Source organism: Hermetia illucens, chromosome 3, assembly GCF_905115235.1.
Source record: "Hermetia illucens chromosome 3, iHerIll2.2.curated.20191125, whole genome shotgun sequence".
NCBI classification, from domain to species: Eukaryota; Metazoa; Arthropoda; class Insecta; order Diptera; family Stratiomyidae; genus Hermetia; species Hermetia illucens.
Genome location: NC_051851.1, coordinates 44,820,556 through 44,837,526, shown reverse-complemented (window position 1 = coordinate 44,837,526; position 16,971 = coordinate 44,820,556). Strand labels below are relative to the sequence as shown.

The following is a 16,971-nucleotide window of genomic DNA, read 5'->3' as shown; positions in this document are numbered from 1 at the left end:
ATGGTTCATTATTTTATTTTTACTAAGTGAAGGTTCCAATTAAGGGTGATTCCGGAGGACCATTACAACTTTCAACAGACAGCTCATGGCGTTTTAAGACCTACTTAGTTGGTATCACGTCGTATGGTGAAGGATGTTTGGGACCATCACCTGGAATCTATACTAGAGTGTATGCATATTTGGACTGGATAGAACGCATAGTTTGGCCAGCATATTTCGCTTAACAAGATCAAGCCTTTTGAGAATGACTGGTGGAATTTATGCCTTTCTTCCAAAATATATCTATTAACCAATTAAATATCCTTTTGATTTTATGTAAATATTAAGTTTGTATTTGTATTTCACATATTAAAACCGTGGCTGGGTTTGGTCTTAAACTGGCATTTCCTCAAAAGCTTAAGTCTTTAAACAATTTCAATTAATACCTATACAGGTTTCTGAAAGCACTAACCGAAACCTTTCATTTTATATTCCACGTGATTATATTTGGTGGAAAAGAAATTCGACGCAAAATGATGATGTAACTCACTGTATGCGTGAGCGTTCACAGTTCCCACCTTTCCGTCAAATTTAGTGTCGATCGTTATAAGCGTTTCCAAGAAAAATGCGTGTGGCAGATAGGCATACAGACGACCTGTGAGGAGCTGCCAGACCTCCAATCAAGCGCATTTCATCGTGCGGATAACTGAATATTCGGCGGGTGTGTGTAAATATGCAGTTGTACGCATTCCAAAGTGTGCATGCATGGGCATGTTTATGCGCAACTTGGGTAAGTGAGAGAAAGACGCTCTCCACCCCCAAATGGCTGGGAAGGTCACCGAGAATAATAAACCAGTATGGATGAAGAGAAGGTTTATAAACTTACGGTGCAGGGGCTCGGAACCCCAGTACCGGCGAATTTTGGGAGTGGGCAAGCAGGCACTATCCTTCGGCTTCAGTGCCTCGGTGGTGGACAGTTTGGCTACCGTAGCATCCAGTGCTGCAAGCAGCTTAGACAAGGAGGTGTTTAAACCGTTAAAAGTCGCAGTGACACCAATCGCATTCGAGCGTAAAGAGTTAGAAAAGGCTCCCCAGTATCAAGAGCCGGATCCGTTTGAGAGAACCTCAACGATTATGAGATCTCCCCTAATATCTAAGGCGCAAAAGGATCTGGGTCACAAGAATCCCGTTAATGCTAGAAAATGTCCGGAAAGAAGAATGGAGGCTTTGGGATAGAAGTCCTACCTGAAAGAGTCATCCTTCATTTTGCTTCGAGCGAAAGTTGACTTTTCAGAATCATCAAAGATAAACACAACGTGCATCACGGAATCAAGTATATGGTGGGAACCGTCAGGGTTTTACATATGCAAATGTATAACAAATAGCGGGAAGATAGGAAAAATTCGAAGACTAAAGCTCCATCAAAGTGCTCGGTTAACACATTCTTCCACGCCTTCGGCTTCCTTTGAGCACTTTGATCCCTCAAGTGTCATTAGTACGAAATGAACGTGTCTATACCGATGCCTGAGTCCACACCAGATCTAAATGAGACAACGAACAAAGGAATTCGCGACGGCTTAACGAAAAAACCAGAACGCGAGCTAAACCTGGAAAATAAAAGAAAAAAAACGGCGGAACCCTGCGCATGGAGCCGTGGATCTGACCTTTATTAGTCGTTCACAAGCTCACGATATGTCTTGGAACGTCAGCGAATAGTATACCCACAGTAATCATCAGGCAATAGTCTTTGACCTGAAGAGTAAGTCAAGCGGTTGCCACTGCTCCGTAAATTTATAGTGGCCATCCAGTAAACCATGTGCTCGGAGTACGTTTCTTAGTCAGTCAATAAATGAAACATGCTGACAATATTGGCATTATGGAAAGAACAACCCGAGATGTACAGCCTACCTTCATCCACATCGAACAAAAGGAGTGAGATCTCGTGCTGCACATTAATGAAGGTAAGACGCAATATATGGTGGCAACGTCAGCACCAAAACCAAAGAACGAATAACATCGAATCGCATCAAACGAAAACAATAAAGACAGGAGACTACAACTTTGAGACCGTTGAAAAATTTATCGTATCTAGGGTCGGAAATCACAACCGATAACAGCTATGACGATAAAATCCGCACAATGTTGTTGCACTCAGCATGCTGGGTAGGCAATCCCCAAAGTCCACCCCAGTATTCTTTCGCTTCCGTTATCGGAAACTGTACTATCTGGACGCCCTGTTGGGATTCGTTGAGAGATCTGAAAAAACTTCGCTGATTCCTCGCGTATGTTGCACTCTGGACAAGCCTGAAGTGACTTTCACCGACTTCATACGACAGAAAGTTTCTACTTTAGTGTGTCCAGAATTTCAACTACGAGTGTCTCCCTGAGGATGGCATAGTTCCTGTAAACTTTCTGCACTCTATTCTTCACTCGTCTGCTGCATTACAAGTGCTGATTTGAATCAGCCCGACGTTCCAGAGGAATTTTCCACGCTAGATCTCTTCGGTCAATCTTCTAGCCGTGCAATCTGACAGCCGTAACTGCTCCACAATACACAAGTGCTTATAGTTGCAGCCGCGAGATATCACACACAATCCAGATAAAATCTCATCATTGATTTGAGATAGAATTCTCGAAGTTACTGGAGATACGTAGAGCCTGGGAGTACCTGGTCTATGCAAAAGATCCATTTCCGAGAATTAAATACACGCTCTTTGGAATTCGTCCCGAACCTCAGCGAAAACTTCAGCTGGACGGTGGAGAAGAGTGTTTCAGCGAGTACTTAAACTTTTGCTTCAGTGCAGTGTGGTGTTGTTGATGCCCCCGCCTCTGCCCCCATTGACTCCTGGTCACCAGTTTCCCCAAAGACTTTAAGTCGAACACGCTCCCTGTCCTGGATTATGTCGCTGTGAGTAATAAAGCGGTATTGGTCTGCGACTCGTCGCACAATCACGTGCGTGAATTGCGGGAAACTTTCGACGAATCTATGATGCAACAAGGGATGGTAATATGTTGTACCCGCTCCCGACGCCATTTTGTAGTAGGAGTGGATGATGAAGAGGTTCATTTCTTGAGTCCACTTCATCCGCTGCCTACCTGCTGAAGTGGTCGCCACTGATTGTGACGAAACAGCTGCACCAGGCGAAGCAATGCTCCTGGTCGTCGCGGCGCCGAAACGTCCAACCACCTCACGAATCGCAGTTTCGACGCCGTGCTGTCCATGATGGGAGCCCAACCCAGTGACCAAACCAGACGACTCCCACCGGTTATCCGTACCGGACCTTAAAATTCTCCTTATCCTCATTTTTGGTAGGAAATTTTATAACTAACTGCCACGTGTAATGATAGCTTCCTCAGTGAGTAATCCGCAAAGTTCCTGCACTTTCCTCATCTACCCTCTGAGACGCTGCGGTGGTGTACAACCATTCAGACTGAAGCTATCCTTCCCTCCTCCTTTCAAAACCGGGCTTGGGACCGGCTACGGCGGAGTTCTCTTCAGCAATTTATTATATTATATTATATTTTAATATAATGGATTTGTTGATTTTATTAAAGTGTTAATACACACAATTATAATTAAATCTTGTCTTCATACATTTTAAATATATTGAGTTTTCTTTCCGCTCGTTTCGGGCTGAGGAACTAATAGATTGTGAAATGGGTAGAAATTTGTTGCGAGGGCAGAGAAATCTTGTTTATTTATTTTAAACGCATGCTGAACAAGAAGGCACGAATTGTAAATAGGATATGAAATAAACTATCGAAACAATAAGAGGGTGGAGATTTCTCACTGTAAAATTGGATATCTCCCTAATCGTTATTCCTTAATATTTATTCCTTGTAGAATTTATTTATTCATATGGATGTGTATCTTCGAAGCCATATGAAAAATTAATAATAATAATAATGTTTCACCTCAACTTAAATAATAAAGTAATTTGTATGTTATTGAGATTACAAATATAAAGATAAAGTTTTATTTATTCGTTTTATTTTTGGGGCTGAGAAAATCGTAACTTTTTAGCATTATAAATCATAAATAGAGAAGTTATCAAATACACCATACTCTTGAGGAAAATAATAATTCTGCCTAGCTTATAATCGAGATGTAGTCTATACTACCACTAGAAGATTTGATATAATAATACTTCCATACTCATTAAATTTGCAATAAACAATATAAACTTGCTTGACCTTTGAATTGTTTACGAACGTACTTTACTATACCTCATAAGAAGCTGCTCGGCTTACTTATGGATTTCACCGCTATATTCAATTAACAGAACTGACGGGGTTTTTTTTATAATCATAGGAAGTATATACGCGCATATACGTACATACATATATATATGTTTATATACCTATATAAAAGGTTTTAGATTTAATCTTCTAAAGAATTCATTAAAGAATAATTATGCAAAATATTCGTGTACGACCTAAAAATTCCCAAAGTACCTATTGCTGACTTCCATCATTACAACTCACAACATTACCTTTCAACAATTTCGCCACAAGAGTAACATCAAGAACCTGGACCAAGTTAGATCCGTTGCAGTAACATCAGAGTCACTGTTTTAGTTCTTCCTTAGTAAGTGAAGTGTACACATATGGATCTCTGATAATTCGTCCAAAATGAAGAATCTCTGCTTACTATCTTTGAGTGCTGTTTTATATACAATTTTATTCACGACCCAATTGTTGACGATTAGTGGACAATTCACTTATGAACAAGAAACAGATTTACACTTAGGATCGGAATGTAAAAATGAGGTGAATCTCACGGGTGTGTGCACTAAAGCATCTAATTGTCCCAGAGTTAAGTTGAACATATCCGCTTCCAAAATTTGTTCTTTCGATGGCACAGAAGCGATAGTGTGCTGCATTCGGACTAGCCATTTGGGTAAGGTTGTAAATTGACTTTCTAATTACTAATGAATAACATAGAATTTTACATTCAATATATGTAGTATATTTATAACCGCAAGTAAGACCGTTGATTGTTACAGACGAAATCTTTTATTACGCATTGAACATGACTAGAGATACTACCAGTTACCAGGTCAATAAACAAACGCGACAAACAAGTTGGGCTCATTTACGAAAAAAATAAGATAACATGGTGTGACGTATATTTCATTAGCAAAGATATATTTATGTACATTGCTGTGGTGAACGACTTTGGTTTAAGGTTTAAATTCAGGACTGACTGTATCTTTATTTGTTTATCCGGCTACCTTCCGCATGCAATTTATTCCGAAGACTAGTTCAATCTTTAATGAAATCACGATTGATAAGATAGTGAGATGTTTTCCAAAGTTATAATCGTTGCTTTCACTGTCAGTAAGGACACTTCGGCCTGTCACATATTTTCTAATCAGACTCCCTCACACCCCTTCCTTTTAAGATCTTTGAAAACAGAAGCCTTTTTGGGGTTTCCGGTTTTTTCATCAAAATATTGTCACCTTGGAAGATGGCCGATCTATTCTGGTTTTGATTAAACTTCAATAGATATTCATAAAAAGAGAAGCTGTTCTATTGACTTCACATACGAGTATGTACATGTATCGCTTGAGTTAGTTTCATGGACACTTCATTTTATTCTTAGAATAAAAGCTGGTTTAAGAAATGCTTTTCGTTTCTATTTACGCATTGTGTATATGTACATATATGGTTCCTATAGACCCCTATATGGGACATGATGCATCAACAACCTATTCGTTTCTTCTAACAAGTGATAATAGTTAAGGTGGGTATTGAGGCTGGTCATGTAAGCTAGGAGCGACTGTCAAAAAAGTTGGCGTTCTGTAGTAACTGGTGTGGACGGGTAAAACCATTTTGGATAATAAAATATTTCCAGTCTGATTAATAATTTTTGGGGAGTTTAACTGTATATCTAGTCACTCTATCGACGATTCACATTAAAGTAGTATTGAAGAGTTCGGTATATTTGAATTCTAAATCACCTTATTGCCCCTATGGTTACGAATGATTTGCCCTTAGAGGTATATTCTCCCATCGGCCCAAAAGATGAAACCAGAAATGATTAGTACACTCAATTCTTACATGCAGTAGACATTTTTGGCCATGGAGGGATAAAGAGATATTTAACGGTGCTCTTTGTATGGTTAAGATCTTTGTTAATATGACAAACCTTCACCTCGGACACCACCTTGTCGTGGTGGGGGAGGCTGTGGTAGCTACTACTACAGTAAGTGTACATGAAGATGGAAGCAAAGGATTATTACTATCCAATGGTAAGAAGTCACAGACTTCGAATCATCCGGCTCCCAGCCAACGACAACGGAAGGCGGTGCGAAAGAAAGTGAAGTTTCTTGGGAATGATGACAAGGACTTTGCTACATCACCAAGTGTGGGGATATGTAGAGAAATCGGACGCAAGCAAGCGGAACTTTCGGCGGAAGGTGAGGACAAGCTGGTAACCCCGGCGAGATCCGCACTGAACGCAGCAGACTTTCCAGTTAGCTTCCATTTTCATATTAGACTACACTTATGTCTTTAAATATAAGAGTTAGTCAAATTAATCTGCAGCATGCCAAAGCCTCTTGCTATCTACTGACAGCAAGGCCGGCAAGGTTCCAGGACAGTTCTTGTATACGTCTGGTTCAAAAGCCATGGATTCGTTTTAAAAAAATCTGTGATATTCGATCAGTATATTAAAACTGTTAGAGACCACCATGCTGAGACAATTGTGCTCCCTGGACCTTGTTGCGGTCAATTTACAATCCCAGGTTAATGGTAAGAGGAGAAACGTGATAGTTGCGTCGGCTTACTTACCCTATGATTCTTTGTGTCCTCTACCGACGCAAGAACTAAAGGATCTGGTAGTGTGTGCAGAATCAAGTAACCTTGAACTCTTAATAAGTTGTGATGCGAACCTCAGAATATTTGTTGGTGCAGTAGCAAATGCAATCCTAGAGAAGAGAAACCAGCTCAAGCAATAAGCACTTGAGCTGGTTTGATGACCGCGAACGTAGGGTGCGCCCCTGGAGCCAAGAACAAGTGTTGGAAATCATATTTCAATCTTTGTTTCGGCAGGATGGGCATCGAGGTGTATAAGGCTTCATCCTGCGGACTTGTTGGTAAAATTTCCGCGCCTGGTGCGGCTGCTCCCTGTACTTTTCGAGTTCGCAGACCTATTGGTTCCCCCAGAATTCCTTTTTCGGTCTGCGAAATCGCTTCTGCGCTCGACGGACTTCTTGGTAGGTCTATACGCGTGCCCGCGTTCTTTAAGAATGCAACATTACTCGGTATGCGGCATTTTTCCGTTCCCTTGCTAGCTAGATATTATGCTCGCTCTAAAGAAGCAAACCTTGCATATTTCCGAACACAGTACATACAAACGTCCGTATAAAAATTTATCATGTTTCAGATTTACCTACTTGGCACACAAAAGCGTACATATGTACATAAACAATACATATATTGAAATCCACTGGTACTAACGTACAAATATATGGGTCTGAATTAGATTTACACAAAACCTTAAAAAGATGTTTCCATTTGACTCCCATTCATATCAACTATGAATATGAATTCATTTGTTAAGAAAAGAAGAAACGGTTTCATCCAAGCAGAGGCAACTCATCAGACGCTCAGACGCTGCCTCATCTCCGCCCTAAGAGCAGGGTGACCGAAAGTGGCGACAGGTGGTAATCGCTCCATATAGACATAATAACAAACGCGACATGAGTGCAAATTATATTAAAGTGAAATCCGTCCTAAGTTCAAATCTACACCAGGCCGAAGTGAGCTTTTGTTTTTTTTTGTTGAGGATGCTGGGAGTCCTGAGTCTACATCCACTTGATGACGGACCGCACCTCTTGGGAAGCAACTTACTTCCTCTCTTGTGGTCCGCGGACTCCTCTTTTTGGGTTAAAAATCCAAGTTCAAAAAGAAACTGACTGACGGTTTCGTCCAAGGCAAAGGCAACTCATCAGACGCGCAGACCTAATTGATTGTCAATAAGCCTGTGGTTCAGTTTCCTTATCATGACACTTAATGTTGCAACACGCCTACGGCAGCAGGGCAGCCCAGCAGAGAAGACGTCCATGACGGATTTTAATTCGGGGCAGTCAGATCAAGAGGCTGACAGTCAACCAAGTTAACTCCCCCCCCGTCTTTAGAGATTTTATTAGATGATTTAATCCCATAATTTTTTTTTTTTTTTTTGGTTTTGCTTCGGCCGGCCTCTTGGTCGCTTTCCATTGTCTTCGATATGCAGACCAATCTTGTCAAGTGAATTCTCCTTAGCGGGACTTACATGACCATACCATCTAAGACGTCTCTCTCGCAATCTTTCGATCGGTGCCACCCCATATGATCAAGGCGTGTCATGTGAGTAGTTTAACGCAACATGTTCGTCTCCATTACCGCACGATACCGTTCATTGTTTTTATACCCGGCCAATATTCAGGACCATAGAGAGTGACAGCGCGGACGATATTGCGGTAAATTTTAGATTTGAGACGTTCGTTGATACGTCGATCACCAAGAAGACCAGTTGTACAACGTCCAAGTTTCGCTAATGCAATTCTTCATGGGCTGATAACACTCATCCAAGATGTTTAAATCGCTCAGTTCTAAGTAAATCACTGCCACTGACAGTGATAGTGATTTTATCCAGATTCAATCTGAAACCGTTTTGGGTGTGACCATCAATCTATTTTTTAACAAGTTACTCGAGACCATTTTTGCTTTAAGACGCCAGGAGAACGTCACCTGCATAAAGCAGTGTATAGGGCGCTGGACGTTAAATATCCCATTTGACAGTGTCCATAACAAGAACAAAAAGGGAGTGGTGAGAGGACGCTTCCATGATGAAAACCAACACAGACACGAAGTGATTTTCACATACTCGCCACAGTTCGAACATTATTTTCTTTTCTTCACGGTATTTGACAGCAACTGAATCGAAAGGTAATTTGAATATTTTCTGGACTATCTTTCTTTTTGCACATTGGAATTGTGCTACTTTCTTGCCAGTCAGATGGTATTCTACTTTCCTCAATAACCCGATTAAATAATTCACTGAGCCACAGTTTTGGTTCCCTTGGCTTTAGAGAGTTCAGATGCCCAATTTCATGCGTTTTATTGCTTCCTTGATTTCAGTCACGCTGTCCGGTGGAATGGCTCCAAATGTCGGCAATGCTTCTGGAGTGGAGTGGAGAATGAACAAATTCTTCCGTTAAGATCTGTTCGAAATATTCTCGTTATCTATCCGGCTAATCCGGCTAATCGATCGGTAAGCAAAATACCGTTGTTATCATTAACGCATCAGAAGTGTTCGAAACGCACACGGGATGCGTTTGTGTCGGCTTTTGACAAATCGATGCAAATCTCTCTTGTCATCCCGAGCGTCCAGTTTATCGTGCAGATCTTTGTAATGAACCGCTTGGATAACAGCGATCGCGAAAAACGGCAATTAACGGCCAATGTTGAGGTGCGATAGTTTTATAGGGAACGGCTTTACAGTCATTGACGATGGTAAAATGTCGGCGTCTTAGGAGAATATAGTCGATTTGCATTTTACTGTTGCCACTACAAAATGTACGAAGATGATGCAATCGTTTGTTAAACCCCATATTCATAATTACAGGGTCAGGGTTGTCCGCAAAATCGACTATACGCTCGCCAACCTCATTGCGCACTCCAAACCTTTTTCCTCAATGGCACTTGCTGCCATCTGCCTTTCCACCCACGTGACCATTAAGGTCGCCTGCAATGATGATCTGGTCTTCAGCAGGCACGTTACATGTTTTCACATCGAGAAGTTTCCAGAAGGCATCCTTTTTGGCATCGCATCGGCGGTGAAGAAGTGGATAATGCAATCAGTTGATATATCATAATAGTGAGCTTCATCAGCTGGTCATCAAATCGTTCAACTTCTTTAATGGCATCACGAAAACCCTCAGACCAACACCATAATAAGCGTATGAGCTACCAAAATAGAGAAGCCATTTTGATTACGTTCGCGTTCTATATTGCAGCCTGCGGTACCAGACCATCGGTGGAGGACGTTTAGAAAGTGATTTAGAAATCTTTCGCTTTTTCGAAGATGTATTTTTCAAGGTTTTGTATAAAATTAAATTTGCGTTTCTGTCTGCCTGTTTCTCTGATTTGTTTTTATCCTTTTTTATGGAGGAGGATTCGTCGTGGAACCGCATTGCAGTCAATAATAATTGTTGCCACAACAATCCAATTGGATCAGGGCCTTGAAGTGTACTAGTGTACTCATTCAAGACTGTAACGGTACACTACAGTGTAGCAGACAATGTGATCAGCAATGCGCTCGCCCGAGATTATTACCCTGATTTGACTCAGGTACTCATTCATAGCTTAGTTGACTGGTATCCGACATCCAGTCTCGATAACAAATCCCTCTGCCACCGGTGAAATTTGACCCCGACCTTCCGCTACGATAACCCAGCGCTCTAACCACTTGAGCTAGCCGAATACACAATAAAAGTTAGCTCAGACCTCTTTAAAAGATATTCATTAAGTTGACCCCAACTTGTCGCCAAGTTGCCTTGGGTTGTAGAGTTTCTTTATTAACGGGGTTAGTAACTAAAGTGTCCAGGCCTTCTTAAATTTTCTTCCCTATATAAATATTAAATAGATCGGATTATGGATCAGATTCCAATGCAATTAGTTGGTACACTTCTTTAATATGTGATCTATCCACTGCCACTTCCGCCTTCTAATCAGCACGTCTACAGGTACCTCAACTGCGCGGCCAATCACAAAAAAACATACCTATCAAAATATGTATAGACATTTTTCAAAGAGATATAAGAATCCGCAAATTTAAAATATTATATATTTATATTTAGATGCTTAAAACTTTCACGAAAACATTATGTATGCTTCTAGTGTGTTATAACTATCTATTCTGGGAAGGAAAAATACGGGAAATCCCAAAACAACAATTCTTCATAGCTGGAATACTAGCAAAGCCACGTCAGTTCCCGCATATGGTAATGGCTTTCTCTCTTTGCATCTTAGTATTAATATAAAATGTTTATTTTAAGGCTGCAATTGGATGGAAAGAAGATGGTGAAGATATTAGCTGGAGATGTGGTGGAAGTTTGATATCGCGCAATTTTTTGTTAACAGCGGCCCATTGCTCGACTTCTAGGAAGTATATCACATCAGTACATCTCACACTATCACCTTTGTCAAGAAATGGGGTTGACATTTTTTTTCAGAATTCCACCAAATATCGTTAGAGCAGGAGTTGTGAACTTGGTAAAACCAGAGGAGAGAGATCCTGTCGATTTCGACATTGAGCGTATTATTGTACATCCGGGATACAAAGCTCCATCGACATACCACGATATAGCCCTCTTTGAAATCAAACCAGTTACCACGTAAGTAATGTGCTTGATTGAATAACTAGTAAATATGTATAATATGCACCAGAAGCCTTAGCTAGCTTATCCTAAAACTTGAATTCAATAATGTTCACGGACAGAGACGGTATGAAGCTGTGACAGTGAAGACTCGCGAGATGTTTGAAACTCTTGAAACATCTTAAGAAAAGTCTCTTTTTGGCAATCCACCGTAAAGTTGATAGCCTTATTAATTACGTCGCCGTTAATTATTGATTCAACTTGGATCAACTTAAACCAAAACAACTCCGAAAACTAGAGGCTGAACGCTTCAGGTATGAAAGGTTTCGTGTTTCTTTATACAAGGAATTTTGATTGAATGACAGTTGCATTTTTCAATAACCATTGACACAAATAATTTGCTATGCAAAGTACTCTATCGATTATAGTTAGCTAAACATTGTTAGCAAATGTGGAGGAAAATTATAGTAATTCTAGTAATTAACCCCCCCCCCCTTAAATTCGATGTAGAAAGATGTAACTCACTGTATGCGTGAGGATTCACAGTTCCCACCTTTCCACCAAATTTGGTATCAATCGCTATAACGGTTTCCGAAAAAAATGCATGTGACGAATTTAATAAGGTTTTGTTTGGCACGTGCTGAAGCTAACCCGAATGGTGGTATAAAAGCTTTGTGTTCATCTCATATAAGAAACTATTTATGCATGCTAGAATGGGTAAGTTGCGCTAATATGGTAATATGCTATTATTAACTTAATTTGGGCAGTTATCGCAATTGAATGTGTTTTGAGGCCTAGATTTTATATAGATGCATTGTGATTTTTTGCAGATTTTCCGGTAGAATAGCTTTTGAGAACGAGATCTGTTTCCCATTTTCAGGCGCATATTTTGAATCTTCAAATAAGATCAGCCCCCGTTCATAACTTACTTTATTGTGGTATCGATGAATTGACATATAATGATGTCATCATACACGTCTCTGAGTGCAGTTAATTCATATCAAATGGAAAACTTCCACCTTCTACAACTTTTCCAATAGTAGTTGGATTTCCATCAACTTTCCAACTTCCCAGAATTATGCCCTATATTGACCCTTATACTGTTGTCAAATTCTCCACTTCTAGAATGAATTTAAGTGGTTTTCGGCTTAATTTGTAAAATAAGGTAATATACCGTTATTAATTTTATTTGTCCAAATATCTGAACGGAATGTATTTTAAGGCCTAGATAGATTTCATATAGATACCCCATTGTAATCGTTTTCAGAGTTTTCGGTAAGATAGGTTCTGAGAACGAGGCCTGTTTAATTTTTTGCGGCTCACATTTTGGGCGCTTCCTCCATGGGGAGGTAGTTTGAACTTAGCAGAAAATGTCATCACTTTATTACGTACGCATATGATCGTAAGTCTCCCTTCAGCTTGTGCGCTAACAATACCGATGAAAGGAATTAATGGTCTCTCTTTCGTGTAGTTCAGTAGGCCCGGACGCGGAGAGTGGAACGCTTAAGCGGTGTCATGCCGAGATACCCATGATTCGCTCTCCAGCTTCCCGATACCTCCACAGCCGAATATGGTACGGGAGCCAATGTTTAGGTACGTGTTCATTTGTCTCCTCCCCAGACAAATCCGGCGAAGGAATCGATGGTTTAACGGGCGTATTAAGATCAATTGACTGTTTATTTAAATTGCTAGTATTGGCTATGCTCGTCGATGAATCCGAGTTGGATGTTGCGATTACTTTTATCAAGTTATCGTTAGATAACACTAAGGACTTGTCAAATTCAGACGGACTACAGACGATAAATGCAACCAGTGGGAAGCCCCTGGTGATATGGTGTAAACAGGTTTGTAAGTGTCCGGGGCGCCCGACACATATTCGAGTGATGGCCAGTCTCTCGACAGTTCCAGCACAGTGGAGCAGATATTATAGTCTCCAGCTGGTTATCATCCTCTTCAATGCTCGAATGTGGAAATGGAGCCGTTGGAGACCTCGCTCACGATGGGTTTGAGAGCGGTACGAGAGGAGGGGTGGAGTGAAGGGTTCCGTTTCCGAGAAGCTCCAAACCTTCCCCGCCAGGAACTCTAGTTCTCCAACTGCGTAACGAAGCTGCGTTACGGTGCGAAGACCCTGTCTGAGCAGAGCTCCTCTAAGCGGAATGCTCATCCCTGTTCGCGGCACATCGAACAGTTCGTCGTTGGCAAGGGGTGCGGTCCTCCAACTGTAGAATGGCGTGGAGATACTCGCCGAAAGGCTCGCCCTCTCCCTGAAACCGGCTGGTCATGAGCTTACGGATATCTCTATCCGAAGCATGAATGAACTGCCTGTAAAGGACCAGCTTTCCGTCGATAACGCCAGTACCATTCTGGGGCAGGCTCTGCTAGCAACAAGTGGAGATGCCCACTCAAGGCGTGAAACTGCCCTCCCATTGTATCTTCCGTCCGCATTTGCACCCGATCCAAGAAACTGCCAACCGGCATCGTGTCAGAGGCCCCCGAAAACTTTACCCCCATCCGGACACCATCTTACTTACGCAGTCGTCCGGGTAATTGCCTCCTCTGGGGAATCTGTCCAGTTCGGGGGTTCAACCTAAACTCGCAGATGGCAAATGCGATGCTTCAACAGAAGGAGTAGAGGTATCCCGATACGACCGGGAACCCGGCGAGATCTCAATTGATATGGTCGCCGACGAGCGAACCGTGCAGTGCTCCGGTGGCATTCAGGTTAGCTCCAACACGTGCCGTCTGGTTCCATTTATTATCTCGCACAGTCCATGTTCACGACTGGCAAACCTGTTCGGGGAGCTTGGTTCGTTGAAAACCTTGGTAACTATTCTGGTGCCAAGGTGATACCACACTGGACTTCCATCGTAACGGAGTTGGCGTCCAACGTCGGGCCATAGTTGTTGCGTACACAGCAACTTGCTATTCACGTATGGAAAGGCATTCACAGACTCCACATTCACATCAAATTTCGAAAATGGCAGGCTCGAATGTCAATTATTTTCGTTAAAGATGATTTAGTATTTTATTTCCTTGCCTTAAGATCCAGTAAATTCCCGTCAAATTGATAAGATTGAACTTTTATAACTTTGACACTTATAGCAAGGTTTTCACGAAGATTACCAGTATTATGCGCAATACTGTCTTCTGTGCTACTGCAAATTTGGTACTCCAAGGACGAACTTAAAGGGGCTTTCCGGTTAATTGGAAAAGTTGGTAATATACTATTATATTAGTCAGTTTATTTGAGGAGATATCTTAGATTTCATATAAGCACATCCCCTGAATTTTTTAGATTTATTTATTATTTAGCTCCACTTCAAACTCCATATAAATTTATGTCACCCACTATAACCGCAGAATTTTGTAGCTCTCACTTTCATCAAATTTTGTTTGAATCGGTGTGGCTGTTTTTTACACAACACAACATTTGCCTCCAAAACAGAACTGGAAATTTTCAACTTATTTCAGACATTTTTTTGAAAAACTTATCTGTCGTTATAAAATTAAGTTCTTTTTGTGAAGTTTTTTCAACACTTTCCCAACCGAAATGGAGTGTATAGAACCCACATTGAATAAATTTTATGGTGTTTAGTTTAGTCGTTAAAAAAATAATTGCCAGTGTTCTTTACCAGTTTTTCAACCAATGGGGTTTACAGTCTAGCGCCCCGGACTCTAGTTCCGACTTTGGTCATCGATGTTGGTGATTTTCTAAAAAGAATAGTCAAATTGGCCTATTGAATGGGTGGTTCTCTTCTTTGACACTGAACTTGAACTCCTTTCCATGTTACGTTATATGGTAAAAGTACATGTATTATATTATATATACATAAATAAGGTTTAATCCTTGCAAGTAATTATAGTCAAACTAAGCTTGAAATTAACAGATACAAGAAGAATATATCCAACTCTATAGTCCACTTTTAGATATTTTAACTGTTTTAAGATGAGTTCACTTATTTTCAGTTTTGATGATTTAAAACCAATTTGTCTATGGCCGTCGAAACAAATAATTGGTTCAGATTTATTAGGAATGGGCTTTGGTACAAGGAGCTTTGGAGGACCGCAGGCAAATGAACTTTACGTTGGACCTTTAAACTATGTGCCACAAGATCAATGTCAAATTGCCTTCGCTTCTAGGCAGAGTGAAGAGCTATCAAATGGGATCATCGAGGGTCAAATGTGTGCACGGGATCGGGAAAATGAACGAGATACATGTCAGGTATGAAATAGTTCATTATTTTCATTTTTACTTAGTGAAGGTTCCAATTAAGGGTGATTCCGGAGGACCATTACAACTTTCAACAGACAGCTCATGGCGTTATAAGACCTACTTAGTTGGTATCACGTCGTATGGTGAAGGATGTTTGGGACCATCACCTGGAATCTATACTAGAGTGTATGCATATTTGGATTGGATAGAACGCATAGTTTGGCCAGCATATTTCGCTTAACAAGATCAAGCCTTTTGAGAATGACTGATGGAATTTATGCCTTTCTTCAAAAATATATCTATTAACTAATTAAATATCTTTTTATGTTAATATTAAGTTTGTATTTGTATTTCACATATTAAAATCGTGGCTGGTTTTGGTCTTAAACTGGCAGTTCCTCAAAAGTTTAAGTCTTTAAACAATTTCAGCCGTCTTGTCATAATTGTAATATCTGTCAATTTTTGGAGTTTATGATTCTCATGTGAACGCAAGCCCTGATTATACTGGCTTGTCCCACTGACCATCTAAGTTGGCAGGTCCCTATGCATATCCTCATCTTAAATATACCAGAGAACGTTTAGACCAGTCGACAAAATAGAATTTCATTATTTTTTTTTTTTTTTGTATTCGGGAAGGAAAGAGTATATTTGCGAAAAACCATCCACCGTGAGTATGGCTCTGGGAAGAATGATACTGAACATAGGAGACGAGATGATGAACGAAACGACGCGTATTCTACCAATGCCCCAGGTTCGTTCAAGAAAAGAGGAATCTCGAGGAAACTTCAGGTGAATTGCTTTCAACAGAAAAAATCAACTTGACAATTGCGGCAATCCAGCATAAACTACGAAAACCAGACGTGAGGAAGGCGTTACGAAGGTTACGAACCCCGCGGGTAGACGGAAGGACACCTATGTAGCTAAAGTAAACTAACTTCACCCCGTTATGTAATACGTAAAGGTAGTTCCACGGGGTTGGAGGTAATCGAAGGTGTTTTCAATGAGTAAAAATCCCACTCTCTGGCGTGTCCAGGCCAGAGTTTTTTTATTTTCCACCCCCTTACAAAAAAAGACAGAGGTGCAGAAGTGTAGACCCCGACCCAGCCGAGTTTAGCTTCTACCGAACAGGACAAATGTTTCAGAAGACAAGTCGATACACCAGAAGCTGGGCTCTACAGGTATGAAAGGGTTTTGCGCATTTCTTATAAAGAAATATTTGTCCCATTTGTATCTAGCTTGTAACATATTTACATAGACTATATTATGCCACAAAATTCACTTTAATGGGATACTGACTCGATTTTAGTAAATTTTCACAAAAGCTACAACTTTGACCTGTGATAACGATTTCCACCGAACTTGGTAGTATCATGCTTTATAGCCAATATTACTGTAAAATTCTATGATTTT

The 16,971-nt window shown here is 40.7% G+C and overlaps 1 protein-coding gene across 3 annotated transcripts in view; it reads left to right on the top strand.

Moving 5' to 3' along the window:
* Positions 1-15,868, top strand: part of LOC119651848 (serine protease snake-like) — a 29,869-nt gene extending 14,001 nt beyond the window's left edge. The window contains exons 1-6 of one of the 3 annotated variants that reach the window (XM_038055648.1): positions 4,491-4,879; positions 10,870-10,973; positions 11,028-11,137; positions 11,205-11,366; positions 15,315-15,570; positions 15,623-15,868. In XM_038055648.1, the coding sequence (XP_037911576.1) occupies positions 4,612-4,879; positions 10,870-10,973; positions 11,028-11,137; positions 11,205-11,366; positions 15,315-15,570; positions 15,623-15,802 (1,080 nt within the window). In that variant the 5' untranslated portion in view covers positions 4,491-4,611 and the 3' untranslated portion in view covers positions 15,803-15,868. Of the gene's footprint in view, positions 1-44; positions 387-4,490; positions 4,880-10,869; positions 10,974-11,027; positions 11,138-11,204; positions 11,367-15,314; positions 15,571-15,622 lie in introns of those variants that run through there. The other 2 variants (XM_038055649.1, XM_038055647.1) reach the window with 2 other exon arrangements.
* The last annotated feature ends 1,103 nt before the right edge of the window (positions 15,869-16,971 follow it).